General features: G+C 37.5%; 2 protein-coding genes and 1 long non-coding RNA gene across 5 annotated transcripts; 2 read left to right on the plus strand and 1 right to left on the minus strand.

The window, feature by feature from the left end:
• LOC109946464 lies at nucleotides 3195–6675 on the plus strand. Its single transcript, XR_002269609.1, has 2 exons — nucleotides 3195–3553; nucleotides 3665–6675. It is a non-coding gene; the product is annotated as an uncharacterized LOC109946464 (long non-coding RNA).
• On the plus strand, nucleotides 7000–13187 carry LOC109946462. Of its 3 annotated transcripts, none has more exons than XR_002269608.1 (4): nucleotides 7000–7569; nucleotides 7756–9131; nucleotides 9252–10940; nucleotides 12619–13179. XR_002269608.1 is itself a non-coding variant. In XM_020554346.1 (4 exons), exons 3-4 carry the CDS (start codon nucleotides 10821–10823, stop codon nucleotides 12967–12969), a joined length of 471 nt encoding a protein of 156 aa, XP_020409935.1. In that variant the 5' UTR covers nucleotides 7445–7569; nucleotides 7756–7830; nucleotides 9166–10820; the 3' UTR covers nucleotides 12970–13187. The 3 variants fall into 3 exon arrangements, 2 of the variants coding, with proteins under 2 accessions (XP_020409935.1, XP_020409934.1); XM_020554346.1 differs by having other exon boundaries at nucleotides 7445–7569; nucleotides 7756–7830; nucleotides 9166–10940; nucleotides 12619–13187; XM_020554345.1 differs by having other exon boundaries at nucleotides 7556–7573; nucleotides 7756–10940; nucleotides 12619–13187.
• LOC18789778 lies at nucleotides 13229–14883 on the minus strand. Its single transcript, XM_007223265.2, has one exon. It carries the CDS (start codon nucleotides 14426–14428, stop codon nucleotides 13313–13315), a length of 1116 nt encoding a protein of 371 aa, XP_007223327.1. The 5' UTR covers nucleotides 14429–14883; the 3' UTR covers nucleotides 13229–13312.

Genomic DNA, 14896 nt, shown 5'->3' on the forward strand with positions numbered 1-14896 from the left:
TAAGAGTGAGTGAACCGTTGAATTTACATCTAACGGTGAGTGGCCACAAATCTCTTGAATAACTGTAATCCAAAAGATCGGGACTGATATATATATTACCTGAAGCATAAAAAATGTGCGTCCCTCTGGATGCAAATAAGTGCTGGGATCATATATATAATATAATAAGCGGTGGGTCCAACCCTAAACCCTTAATGCTATATTAAGTAAGTAATATAGACCCCATTGTCAGCGAAAAGATAGAATAATAGTTAAGTGTAGGCTCCATATAGGAAGTTAGGAACTGTGCTTAGTGGATTGGGTAATTGGTTAATTATGTTGGTGGAAGTTTATTTAACTCTGCCGTTTCCTTTCCCCTTTAGGAGATCCAGATGGATCCCCCACATTATTTAACTCTGCTTACCCTCTTGTTTTAGGAGACCTCACCCACCCAGCAGCAAAGTATTCTCGTTATTATTTTTTGAGATGTTAGGTGAAAGGCTCGTGTAACTCATATATTCTAAACAATAACTCATCTATTTTATAATCTTCAATTAAAATCCAAATTTAAAATAAGCTACTATTTATCCTATCATTTTTAACTATTTTACAATTAATGCCATCCAACTATATGGCATTAAAACGTAAATTTTTACCATCTTAATTAGTAATGAATGTAAATTATTAGCAATGTCAAAAAAAATAAATTTGTAATGGACTTATAATCAATACTAATGCCAACCATGAAAGTTGTAATAGACGTAAGCAGTAATTACATATACAAGCAATAGCAATACACCTACAGAAATAAGATCATAATACACTTACTGCATACAAAATAAATAAATAAATCTTTTTTTTTGGGGTTAAATAATCCGAATAGGTATGTTAAATATGAATTTATTGTTAAATTTTAAAAAAATTTCCAAATTAATTCCAACATCTATTTGGAAATCTTTCCAAATTCAAGTGTGTCATTAGTTACAATCCAATTAAAAATTATTTCTATATTAGTTCCTACATTAATGTACAAAATGCAATAAGGCTTGGTTGGGGGTATTTTAGGAACTCAAAAGGTATAATAAATTCGATTTTGCGCTTGATTAGGTAACTTGTTGAGTTGGATCCTAATCATCAGGATTTATTTAGAAAAAACAATATTTTATTCAAACAAAAATAAAGAGAAGATTGTAGTTGAGGAAAAATGACTTTCAAAGAATTAAGTTAAATTTACTATTATTTGTTTCTTGCCATGATTAATTTATTCACATTCGTTGGAAGATGCCAGAAAAAAAAATCAGTATAGCTTTTCCAAGAGGATTTTAGACGGTTTATTGCAATCTCGTTATCTATTTGAATTGCCACCATTTTTTAAGTAATGTATTAAATTTTTGTTGGAAGATGCCTCATGAATCATTTATATTAGGCTTATTTACTGTTTTACTCTTTGAAACGGGCGTTCGGTCTTATTTTGTCCCATAAAATTGAAATTTTCTCAATTAACATCCAAAATCTCTTAAAATTGCTAGAAGTTTCTCACTTTACCACTTCCGTCCATTTCCATCCACAAAACTGTTAAGGCCTCGTTTGGTTCTTGAAAAAGGAGACTTCGAGATGGGAAATCAATTGCTTTCTCATGTTTGGTAAGTTCAGACATGGGAAATCGTTGCCTGGTCCATGGGAAAGTAGAGGGGAAAGTGATGTCATCCTCCCAACTTAGGTTTTGTTTTCCCTCATCATGGGAAAGTTTGGGAAAATGAGCCAATATTAAATAAATATTTTTCATTACCATTTTGTCCCTATTAACAATTTAGAATTACAATATATCATTAAATGCATTTTTTTATTTGATTTAATATGGGTATAATTGAAAATTTATACTAACTTGGTTTTCCATTCCTACTCAAAACAAACATAGGAAATGAAATAAAGTAATATCTCCCAGTTACTTTTCCAACATTACCAAACGTAAAAAAGGAATCTTCCATTTCTCATCTCTTGGGAAATAATTTGCCCTCAAATTCTTTCCGTAAACCAAACGAGACCTAAGTGTGCTAATACGACATGGACATTTTAGAAATTTTAGATATTAAAAACTTTAAAATTCAAATTAGTTATATTTAAATAAAAAAAACAGATTATACTGATTTTAAATTCTTCAGGAGGTACAACAGTAATTAATCCTTTATATTATATCAGTCCCGATCTTTTGGACCACAGAAGTCCAAGAGATTGTGGTCACCCACCGTTGGATATTAATCCAATGGTTCAAAAAAGTTTCTTAAAATGAGTGCAAGAATGAGTGAACCGTTGAATTTACATCCAACGGTGAGTGACCACAAATCTCTGAACTTTTTGTTGTTGTTGTTTATTTTATTGTTAAAAGGAGGTGAACAGTTGCGTTTGAACAAATGAGTTGCTCTGGTTAAGCAAGGAATTAATCAGTTTTTTTTTTTTTTGGGAAGAAATAAATTGTTGATTTTTGTGGGGAAAATTCTGTGAAAGATAAGTTTATGTAAGGACTTCAGAAAATCATCGTGCCCACACCGTACACTTAGGGTAGACCCGTCCCTGAGCAGAGCACAAATGACATTAATTAGTATAGGTACTTACGAAAATGATGGTTGGCAAGTGTTGGTGATCAGGAGGACTGACAGAATCTGGCGAGATATAGATATAGATGGCTCAAATTGGAAACCCAAAAAAGAAAAAAAGGGAAAAAGAAAGGAATGGATGGGTAGATAAGGAATGTGATGAAATCATGTGGGGAGGTTGAGGTTGGACACGAACATCCCTCCATTTTCATTTCATTTCTATCAACCATTTCACAATCACACGAGCGCAGCTAACCTCCCTCCCTCCCTCCTCATCACTACTTACTTATTTTTTATTTTTCTTATTTTTGCTATTAACCTCTCTCTCTCTCTCTCTCTCCCTCTCTGTCCCTTCAACTTCAACAATACTCGTCTCGTCTCTCCTCCAATATTTTCCATATCTACTTACTTGACTCTACTCTCCCATCTGTTTGCTTCTCTTACCCTACAAGGACGGCAATGACTAGCGACTTCTTCTGACCAATCTGAACAATTTGACCAAAAGGGTAAATTGATAAATTGGTATGCGGAAAACAAGGAAAAATAACCCCTCAAATCAAAACAATATGAGCTAGTTGTTAAGGAGGAGGAGGATGGGCATGGGATGCACACAATTCCTCTCCCTAATTTCTCATGTGTAATGTGTTACCCGTGAGTCAAAGTCAAACCTCCTCTCACGTGTCAAACGTAGCTGACGCACACATGTTCCCACTTTCACATGCTTCACTTCAACCCCTCCCTCTAACTCAGATATTTTCTTTTTTTATATATTCTCCTTCATCTCTATAAATTCAGCATTTTCCAAGCTTATGACAAAACCAGCGCCCCCATGAAAATGAACTCTCACACGCGCGCTTTCTCTCTCTCTCTCTCTCTCTCTCTCTCTCTCTCTCTCTCTCTCTCTCTCTCTCTGTGCCCAGAAAGGGATTACTTTGCTGCTCTTCTTCTTTAAATTTTTATCATTACACATACATATCCAGGTATTCCACTTCTTCCCAACCTTGTCAGATCCTTTTATGTTTTATTTGCTTTATTAATTTACTTCTTCTGAACTCTCTCTGACTGTTATATATCCTTTGTTCCTTTCCCAGATGGATTAACACATACAAGGTGCATGCAGTACTTCATGCCATATAGAAATCTCAACATATGCTAACTGCTGCTATATATATATATATATGTATATGGCGGGTGAGTAGAATCCATGCTATCCTTGTCATGCGAGCAGCCCTTTCTTGGGTTATCCTTTGTTTCGTTGTCTGTTCGACCTTGTTCCTATTACACACACACACACACACACACACATATACATACACCTAGGACTAGCAGAATCATCATCACGATTCACGGTCAACCATATGATCATATACAAACCCTAACTGTAAAATTAATTAATTCAACCTCCTTTACAAAACAGGGACCAACAACCACTTTCTTTTCTTTATCGATCAGTAGCCAGATTTGTTTTATGTATCGATCGATCAGCTTATTATTAAAGAATTAATTTGGTTTTGCTTTCTCCCATGCATACCCTCCCTCCCAATATCTGTGAATTATACCTGGAATGATGTGCTAGCTCCACAATTACTCCATGAAATCTGTGCTACAACAAACTATAGCTAATCATTTTTATATTAAATGCATGAATTAATATGCATGTCAATGTGTATTTTATGTGTTGCCTGTTTGGTAGGTTCGCAGCTTTGCACGTGACTTTCAGGTGCACTTGAAACGGCTAGAAATTAATTAGATTCATGTAAGATGTGGGAAACTTATAACCCTAGTCGTAATATACATTTACCCTATAATCAACCATCATATGGATTAATTCCTGCTTGAGTTGGAATAGATTGGTTCCCTAATCTCAAATTCTCACCAAACACAACACTAACACACATCTTAAGTTAATTAATTAACATTAGCAGGAATTAATCTACTTTCTGAATTCCATTATTTCCTTATTAGAGGAGAAATATTAATTATAGCATCAAGACTTAGATAGATGATAATATTAGACTAATCTTTTCCCAGATTTCTCGGAGTATATATGTACACTACTCAAGAAGTGTGGTTGGACCTGGAGCCTGGTGCTAGTAGGTACGTACTAGTAGAGACTATAGAGAGTATAAAGGTTTACAAGCTGTGTGTCATCTACTTTCTTCCCGATTCCTTGAAGCTTTTGTAAATTTAAGGATTGCTAGGCTAATTACTTTAGATACGGATAATAAGCTTTTCTTCCCAATTTCTTCCTAAATTATATTCCACAAAAACTTTTGCAATCCATCCATGATAATAAGTAGTGCTAGATTCACTAAATTTTGTTTATATAAACATATTATAATATTTTATACAGAAATTCTCATATGCAGACATCCGGATGTTATTATCGTGTTAACGCCATGTATTTTCTACTACCCCTCTATGTTTTTCTTCCTGTTTACAATGTCATCTACACGATAACAATATGGTGGGACATCCAAATGAGAGAATAACTGATATTTTATATATTCAAATTTGGGTCCGTTGTGGATTTCATCAATTTGGTGACCCTAGTGTGATTTGTTGGTGATCCTAGCATTATTCCTGGGGAGAACAATTCTGAAAGAAAAGATCGTATATTTGACTGATCGAAGGGCAGGCTGTTGCTCATGATGTGCTTACGTAGGCATCTCCTTTCTGTTGTTTATTTGATAAAGTTTCCTTGTCCTCGCAAGGTAGCTGTATAAGGACATGGATTTATATATACTCAACTCAATATAACATTATACATGGGCAGCTTGGTAGATTATTATAAGATTAGAGTGCAAATAAAATTATATGATTATTATAACATTTGTAGCTTAATTCAGGTGGTTTTTGTTCTCATCTACGTACAATGTTAATTCAGTCTCTTTCTATATGTATAATTAGACCCTACGTGTCTCCTATGATTTTAAATTTAATTTTTTTTTTTTTTGGGACGAATACTTGTCTCCTATAATAATGTACGTTTTAAAGAGCACTTAGACACTGTAACGTGGGTATCAGTAGGCAATGCTCTCTCACATGTTGAGTGAGAGTCTGAGAGAAGTGAATGAGTGGAGGTAGGAAAACCACATAATACGTAATTTTTTTAGAATTCATTCGAAGGATATATGGACGGATCGAGGTCGATCTGACAATGAATGTGAGGTGTATGCTTAAGGGACTGCTCGCTTGACAAGGCTTTGCATGGAATTTGACACCCCAACCCCAACCCCAACCCCAATCTGATCTGATCGAGCTCTCCCAGCCTATGTGTTTCCATGGTCCACACTAGTCCAACACCCAGTATTGTCTTCGTCCAACGAAGTTCCAAACCAAGAAGCTTCCTACTTTCCTGGTCTGATCTCTGTCTCTGTCTCTGTCTCTCTCTCTCTCTCTCTCTTGATGTACGTTCTTTATTGTTTTGTTAATTAACTACTGAATTATGTAATATATAGCATTGCTCACATGTTGAGCTTTCTCTCATGTTAGATATTTCCAATTAATATTAGTTGCTTTGGACAAAGATGTCATTAAGAATTGCTATTTAGGTGCAAATCTATAGATGTTATGTCAGTAAGTTTCACTTTAACACTTGAGCGAGTGTGAATATCATCTCTTCATGAATGATATATAGACTAAAATGTTCCAATAATGCAATTGAAATTAGTACAAAACATAATTAGAATAAATTTAATTATACATATGCATCGGAAAAAGTAAAGAATTCAATCATTAAAGTTAAGGAGATTGATATATGTTTTTGTCCCTTGTCTTAATTTTTGTGTTTTTAATTAGGTCAATAGTAATTCATCTCTTTCTTATAGCTAGTGACCTACTATAGCATAATAAATTGTTGATTTGTTTGCAATTACCAAAGTAAAGCTCCTGGCATGAATTACAAGCAATCAGGTCAGCTTGTTAGAGCTTTGAAGAGCTTTGAAGAGCTAGCAAGCAACTCATGAATCTCCAGCTGCCTGCTGTTCATCGATAGCTACAGTATCCTTGTGCTGTGCCGCTATCAAACGCTCTGTTGCGCGCTGTGATGACAACGACTGTACTAATAAATTTCTGTTATAATCTTTGGGTTTGATTTCTAGCTCTCTTCTCTCTCTCTCTCTCTCTCTAGACTATATACATAGGTAATTAAATTTCTATCCCCACATAATGGGAAGTGGCCATTGATCATATGTGGCTGTATATAAATGAACCACACGTCGTTGCTTGGGCCTTTCACTCCATGCCACAAATAAATGTAATTAGCTACCAAGATTTGAAAAACAAAGAACAGGTCGCAGCTGCTTTTTCCCGACATAAATAAATCACCTGCATATTTTTTTCAAAATTTAGGATGAACAAAAAGAAGATTTATCATGAAAATTGAGCCAATCATGATCGAGGCTTTACAATTATTGCTTTTCAGAAAAAGGTAGCAGTGCAAGTGCAAGTGCAGTATAACACAACACAAATTAGGAGGATATATTCATCCAAAAGAAAAGGAAAACAGATGGATCAAACAAACAGATGAATTAACCACAAGTCGTCGAGTAAGGCGTAAAGTAGGTGCATCAACCTGGCCCACCACCACGTTATAGATTTACCAGAATGTCGGACTACATATGTATCTGCTTCTAATTCTAAATGAGCTAATTACAATTTACACCGTCCGTCCATCAATTTCTATCTATTATGAATTCAGATGCCAACATAAACAATTAATTAATACCAATTAGTCAATGATAGTCACGTGTAAGGATCTAACAGATATGAGGATCCGTATACAAGTCGCACGCTTCACCCATTAAACAATTGGGCTAGGCTAGCTATACTTGAAAAAGAAAGAAAGCTTCCTTCTTCTTATCTCCATAAGATGAAGCTCAAACTCACCCTCTATATATGTGTATATATATAGGGCATACAATACAGCTTCTTCTTGTCTAAACACCAGCTGCTGCTTCTTCTTCTTCTTCTTCTTCTTCTTCTTCTTCCTAACGTATGTATGTTTCTCCAATTAAGTAGCTGTGCTTCTTATATATTTATAGTTCGATTCATTACTTCATCTGAATCTTATATTTATAGTTCAATTTACTCTCTCTCTCTCTCTCTCTCTCTCTCTCTCTCTCTCTCTCTCTCTCTCTCTCTCTCTCTCTCTCTCTCTCTCTCTCTCTCCCCTTTTCAGGTGGGATGAAAGAAAGAAAGATAGCACAAGCATGATCAATGATCGAAAGGAATATATCGATATATTTTGATACGGGTGAGTGGATTCCATGCTATGCTTGTCAAGTGACTAGTCTCTTTTGCAAATTAATCTTTGTTTCGTTGTCTGTTCGACCTGAAAGCTACGGTAAAGACTAGCTAGACTCCCGACAACCCTAATTAGATTTTATTAAGCATACTTTTTTCAATTAATTAACATGATTGATCATCTAAAAAACTAAACCAGACATCTTGGAATATGACCTAGAAGTTGATCGACCGAAATCACTAGAAAAGCTAAAAGTTACTATATATAGTGCATATACAAAAGGCGTGTATGTAGTAGGTAGTAGGACTTATGCTGGATCTTCTGGAAAGATTCAATATTGTCCTTGATTTTTTATTTTCTAGCTTTTGGGGACACAAAAGATGCCGTCAAATGATATGCATGTTAAAGTCTTTCGATGCATCCATATGTCTCGTCAATATCTCAAATTTTGCTCCATGTGATTGCAATTAAGGAGTCTACCGAAACGTAGTGTAGCGTGTGTTGTTGTATATAATATAGTTGTTACACGCCTAGAAAATTTTCTAGACTTTGGAATTGTATATGAGGTATACGTCTTTTATTTCAAATTCGTGTATAACAGGTTTAAGGTTGATCAAATTGGGAAGGGGCTTGGGGTTTTCTTTTTTGGATCCTCTTTTAGGGATAGAAAATTACAGTAATTAATATATAGGCTACCTATAAATCTCTTTTGTGGTATAAATATGACATAAACTAATCGCTGGACTTTTACGGTAGTGAATTTTGTGGCCTTCAAAGACTAGACAGATTAGGACAAGTTTAATAATTGTCGATGAGGCAGAGCGCCGGATTATTACTCCATGAGGAAGAATTATTTAACACAACCAATTAATCCAGGGAATGGAAGTATCAAAGGTTGTTTTTGTTGTTTACATGCTTCAATATCAAATTCAAATATCTGAAATCATTCTAGTAAATTTGTGTCACGTCATTGGGATGTCATTTAATTTACCAAGATTAACTAAGTTATACCACCAAAATATTTACTTTGTTATTGTTAGCTAGAGGCGTACATTACATACGCACATTACACTACAAAATTAGTCTAGGTATAGGGTATAGGACTAGGAGAGCTAGCTACCCTAATGTTGATAGGTCGGAGGGACAACGAACCTGAGGTATAAGCAAAGAGACTTTTCATTTGGCAAGGGTTTGCATGGAATTCAACATCTTGAGCTATCCATGTTTCCTCCTGTCCTGTGGCTATATATACCAAGTTTAATTATGAGGAAGAGGATCAACTTTTCATCAAAAAACGTGATCATGTCCAGGTACATTTTAAGAACACAAATCTTCGATCTGCAGGTATGTCGGTACATATATATAATCTCATCACTCTTTTTCTTCACCAACAATATATTGACAATTACGCCATGTAAATTGTGGTCCAGCAAGTTTTGTGCTTCAAAGTCAATGTGATCGCATCAAATTCTCCAGTGAACAGCGGTTCGTAGAAAGCTATATTAATCTGCTTTTAGTTATTATGATTTTGTTTCTTCCCTCCTTCCCTCCTTCCCTCCTTCCCTCCTTCCCTCCTTCTATATGTACTCATTTTCTATATGTGAATATTACGACCCATATAATACATGCATAGCTGAAGTCTTGTTATAATTAACTTGATCTCCTCGACATAGCTCGTATTGGTTGTGGGCTTATCTGCCTTTTCCAATTTCAAGTCATTGTCAGTAACATGTGGCACTATCTCACACCTTCCAGCTGGGTTGGAGGTCAAACAATCTCATTGCGCATGCTGCATGCAGATTGGTTTCTGGCTCGGTAGGTATGGCTTTTCCTCTTCACCAAAAAGACCTTTGAAAGTTACTTTGTCGAGGGCATGCATACAGTCTACAGACTCTGAAAGCCCGTGGCCACGAATGAGATTTGCTTGTTTAATCAGGTGAAATGATAAAGTAAAACAATCAGCCAGGGTTAATTCATTAGTGAAAACTTGATTTTCTCCCCTCGTGAAAGAATATAAATGAAGGGTTAGGGAACAACCAGCAAATCCAACACTTGGAGAATAAAAGGCTAACTGAAACACAGTGCAAGACAAATAGAATCTTGAAAGAGAATCCCTTGTGTTGTGCTTAATGTACGTAATTTATGTGGGTAGCGGCAAAAGCAGAGGAGGAGGCCATGGTTTACTTTGTTTTCAGAAAGAAGTACGTGACATATGTTATATGCATAGTTTGGTGAATTTTTTTAAAAAAATACTACTTAATTAAAGATACTACTTGTTTTCTTACTTATAAGAAAATACTTCTCCTTTATGCAGATCACAATTAGACACATATGCAAAAATAATTTATTAAAAATACAAAATAAAAAACGTCTACACACATCACACTACTATTAGGAGAAATAGTAACGGGGAAAGTATTTGCCAAATAGAGTGTAAGAAGAGAGATTTTTCAGATGGCTAGCCACAAGATTACAAACTAAACCACAAAAACAGATTTCTGATTTCCAGCATTTTGTATTTCCCTAAAACCAGGATTTGTGTTTCTAGGTGGTGGACAAGCTTTTTCAGGATTTGTGGACAGCTATGGACAGCTATCTAACACTCCCCCTCAAGACACTAACTGACATTTTAAAACAAGGAACTTTCAAAATCGAAAAACACACCATACTTGGCAGGATAAAAATAAAAATAAAAAAGAATAAAAAAATTCACGACTAATATCTCCATCTCGATCAATCGATTTTCTTTGCATCATTCATGTATTTTTGTCTTCGGGGTGGGAGCTGCATCGTGATATGGGTTTACACTTGGGCCCGTTGGTGACATAAAAAAACCTTGGGCCAACAAAAAACAACCAGTCCAGATAAGTGAAATCACATTACTTTTACAGAAGGCCCACTAATTTGTTTATGTCTCTTTAGCTCTACGGACTGCCCCTTCAAACTCCACAAATAAACAAGTTTGAGTGTTGGAGACCGTTGATTTTTGCGGGGGACAGATGGCATTCTCAAGTTGCAAGCTGGTGGGCGGCGGTTCGCTTCCTTCGGCAGTCGGAGAGAACCAGTTCCCCTGGAAGCGCTCGGTGACGACAACCCCGAAGAGAGCTCTTCCTCTTCAGGTTCATTTTTAACTCATCACCTTAATTTGGCTTTGGCCTCCTCCAGAGTTGATATTTAAGTTCAACACTAGTAAAACCTCTTGCTTAGCTGAACTCATCAGTCTCCTGCTACTATTTGCTTTTCAACCGCCTTTGCTGTGCCTGAGAGACTAGATTCATCCACTCTGTTCTGCTCAAAATCCTTTTATTGTCATCTATTTTGTGCTTAGAAATTAATATTTGTCCTCTGAATCGTTGACCCACCTCTTTTTCCGAGCTCATGTCTGTAGCAGAAATTCATTAAGATTGGTTGATAATTTATTTATTTTTGGGTGAAGTTTTCAGCTGCAAATGCATTTGGGTTTTCCTTTTAAACCCAATTATGTAATATGAATTATCTATATTGTAATTTACTTTACTGGATCATTCTTTGTAGTAAACTCCGTGCTGCAATCATTTAGGAATGTACTATACTAGTGGGTCGCATTTTGTTCACATAGTTACAGATCAATAACAATGAATGAGTTGTTTAGTTTATGTTTCCTTATTTTCGGAAATTTGTGAAGAAACTTAAACTGTAAGCTGTAAGGTTTGAATTCTCTCTTTTGATATCCTAATGTTTGTTCACTTTTTGTCTAACTCAGTTAATTGGTCCTCTGATATGTAAGGCTACAGACCTCCTTTGTCTATAGATTGTAGCGCGCACCTGCAGTCAGAACTTAATTTCAGCTCAACAGTTTTTTTGTTCCAAAGTAGTTTACTAGTTGGTATCACTGAGTCGGAACTTAATCGTCTCATGCCATGTGAAAATAAGTACATTGTTTCCAAATACTTGGAATTGTTTCGATGTTCGTAAATGGTACGCATTATATTTAGAAGATCATCAATTGTATGGTAGCATAATATTTGGGCGATCATCAATTACATATGCAGCAGCTGATCTGCCTAATATGGTCCATAAACAAGCAGGTTAAGAGCATGATATTAAACCGTGGACCATGGCATCCTTAGATTTCATAGTTGGCGTTTAAATTTCATTGTAGGAGTCTCTGCTTCCTGAGTTTCAGACAAGAGGAGAAGAGAAATATCTTTCTTAGCTTCCATAGAATCTACGTACTGTATATTTTTGGCGGAGATAAGTTACCAAGATTTTGATAATAGAACCTAGGTTACTTTTGTCACATTTGTTGTAACCTTTTCCATATGGTGCCCATTGCTCAAGTTAATTTCTGGCCACAGTGTAAGCTTGTTGTGATGAATTCATGCTAATCTGAATAAGAAGTACCAAATATATTCTCTGTTTTGTCGTCTCTAGTTTGAGTGGTTTTATCCCAAAGATCTAAGACTCTGAAAATTTCATTAATTTCTGGTCATAAATACAAATGGATCACAAGGAAGATGGATTAGTTTTTGCTTAGTGGTAGGATGGGATTTTTGCCCATCCTTCTTTTGGTAATTAAGGTCCCTCCAAACTGTATGCTGTAAATGGTTAAATCATACATAACTTGAGCAGATTGATTTTTATTTGTCAAAGGGCCTCCAGAAAGTAGGCTCTAATACCCTTATTAGTACTTTCTAGTACTTGTCAGTTCTTGGTTACACTACAAGTAACAAAAGACTAAGTTCGTTCGTGTAGGACTACTGAATTCATCTCTGAGATGCACCTTTATTTAACTTCTCCTTTTCTGAATTATTGCAGGTGAGAAGTGAGGGAAAACGCAAAATAGAAGCTCCAAAAGCCTTTGGCGTTTCACGAAGAGATTTGATGTTATGTTTGCCTGCTGGGACACTGGCAGCAGCCACTCTTTTTCCTATAAAACCTGCGGAAGCGCGCATTGTCAAGCCCGAGATCAGGAGGAAAATTCAAGAGAAGTTTGAGAAGATCAGGGAACAGTTTGGGTTGTCAAAGCCAAAGACCAATGATGGGAAAGAGCCATACCCATCACCACCATCGTCGGAGGAGAAAAAGCCTCAAACTTTGCCCCCTGCACCACCTCAAAATGCTCAAGGAAGCCTGCTTGTACCACCAGTGGAAGCAATTCTGCCTTGAGATGGTAATTCTTCTCTGATAAATGGTCATTCATTCCATTGTTGGTGTTGTTGAACTTTGGCTGCCTAATAGTTTTGTTGAGACAGTAGAGCATGACACTTGTTGAAAGTTTATGCTTCTGTAGAATTTTAATTTGCCTCCGTTAATTCAGAACTTGGGATCAAGATGTCGTTGTTGAATATCAGTAATAAACCTATGAGTGCATGATCATTTTTGCTCCTGGCTATGTTTTTCTTTGTTACCATATGCAAATCTTATGTTGCAGAAAAATCAAACTTCATGATATTGATCTGTTACAAAAGTAATCTACAAAATGAGAAAATAGAAAAACAAGGAACAAAAACTAATTGGTCTTTTTGTTCAAATTGCCAACAAGCTGGCGCATCTGAAACCTCCAAAACAAGAAATAAGCTAATCCCAAGCCGATCAAAACGAAAATCCAAACACTCTCTTCCTTGCTCTCCTTCACCGATCTCACCTCCGCAATGCTAAACTCCTCCCTCTCCACATTTCCCGTCATACCCTCCATGACGTGCCCACGCAGCACATACGCCCTGTCCTCCGCCCCGACCGCCACCGAAGTAGGAAAACCCTTGGGGTCGAGGTCAATTTTGTCATAAACCGCACCCTCCCCCCAACTGTCCTGGCTCTTCAAGAACCATAGCGTCTTATGGGACACCACCAAAACGACGCCGTCGCTTCTGATCGCGATCCCGTCGGCGAAATGCATGTCCTCCGGCAGCAGCACCAGCCTCGCCGTCCCGTCCTCCGCGTCCACCTTGAACATCTTGCCCGTATTCGATTGCACCACCAAAAGATACCCCTTACTGTTATAAGCTACGCCGTTTAGGCCGCAGAAACTATACGGTAGGTCTCGGTCCACGGGCTGCGCAGTGAACGCCCGAGACTTGGAGAAGATAGAGGCCTCCCCTTGGGCGTTGACCTTCCAGATGAAGTTGCCGGCCGAGTTGGTGACGTAGGCGTTGCCCTTGAAGTCCATCGCGACGTCGTTCGCAATCTGACGTGTCCCGTCGCTGACGTCATCTGAGGGGAGAGGGGAAAGGAAGAGGCGTTGGCGCGTGCGGAGGTCATAGGCAGCGAGGGCGTTGAATTCGGGGAGCGGGGCCAGGGCGTGAATATTGGCGAGGAGGCGGTTGTTGACGGAGTCGACGGTGAGGCCGACAACGGAGACGTTTTCGGGGAGGGTAGGGTCGGAGATTAGGGTGTCGGCGATGCCGGCGTCGGAGACGGAGACTATGATGCGATGGTGGAGGGAGCCGACAATGAAGTGCTGGGCGGATGGATCATAGGTGACGCCTTCTGGGTAGAGGTTTGGGGATCGGAAATTGATGTGGTGGGGCTTTCCGGCTTGGGTTAGGGTTGGGATTGGGCCCAGCAAGATGGTGAGGACGATGACAATGAAGGAGAGAAACGATGGTCTGGATGCGATTGGAGGCATGGTGTTTTTCGTTTTTCAATGTTGGAGTGATGGAAATATGTAGTGTCACTGGTGTGCATTTATAGTGATATTAAAGATTATTTCTTGTCAAACAATCCAAGGCCAGGCAGCCTCCAGTCTCCCATTTCCAGATATGATTTCTTGTCAAAACAACAAACGATGCATGAATTCGCCTGAAAAATTGAACAAACAAACTCTTTGCGGCCGTCGATTTCCTTTCTCAAAGCTAAAGAGCAAGCAAAACAAACAAATATTTATCTTCGTTCGGCCTACAAGTAAAAGTCGCTGTTAATAACCTTGTTCATTTTTGTTTTGGATCCAAACTTCCAAAGGCTGACAAAACTTAAGTTTACGTACGGTAGCCCAAAGTCCAATCTCTTTCAGGCCTGAGACGAAGTAGCCCAAGCTAATATTCCAAAGCCTAGGCCTTCCCTTGGGATATAGTTTCCTTTGTACCGACTTCTTGAA

Source organism: Prunus persica, chromosome G1 (assembly GCF_000346465.2).
Source record: "Prunus persica cultivar Lovell chromosome G1, Prunus_persica_NCBIv2, whole genome shotgun sequence".
NCBI lineage: Eukaryota > Viridiplantae > Streptophyta > Magnoliopsida > Rosales > Rosaceae > Prunus > Prunus persica.

What these genes read in the sequence shown, in the direction of transcription:
- LOC18789778 (XM_007223265.2), bottom strand. Translation starts at nt 14,428, where the DNA reads ATGCCTCCAATCGCATCCAGACCATCGTTTCTCTCCTTCATTGTCATC.
- LOC109946462 (XM_020554346.1), top strand. Translation starts at nt 10,821, where the DNA reads ATGGCATTCTCAAGTTGCAAGCTGGTGGGCGGCGGTTCGCTTCCTTCG. An exon ending in AGAGAGCTCTTCCTCTTCAG is followed by an intron (nt 10,941 to 12,618) that starts GTTCATTTTTAA and finishes GAATTATTGCAG; the next exon opens with GTGAGAAGTGAGGGAAAACG.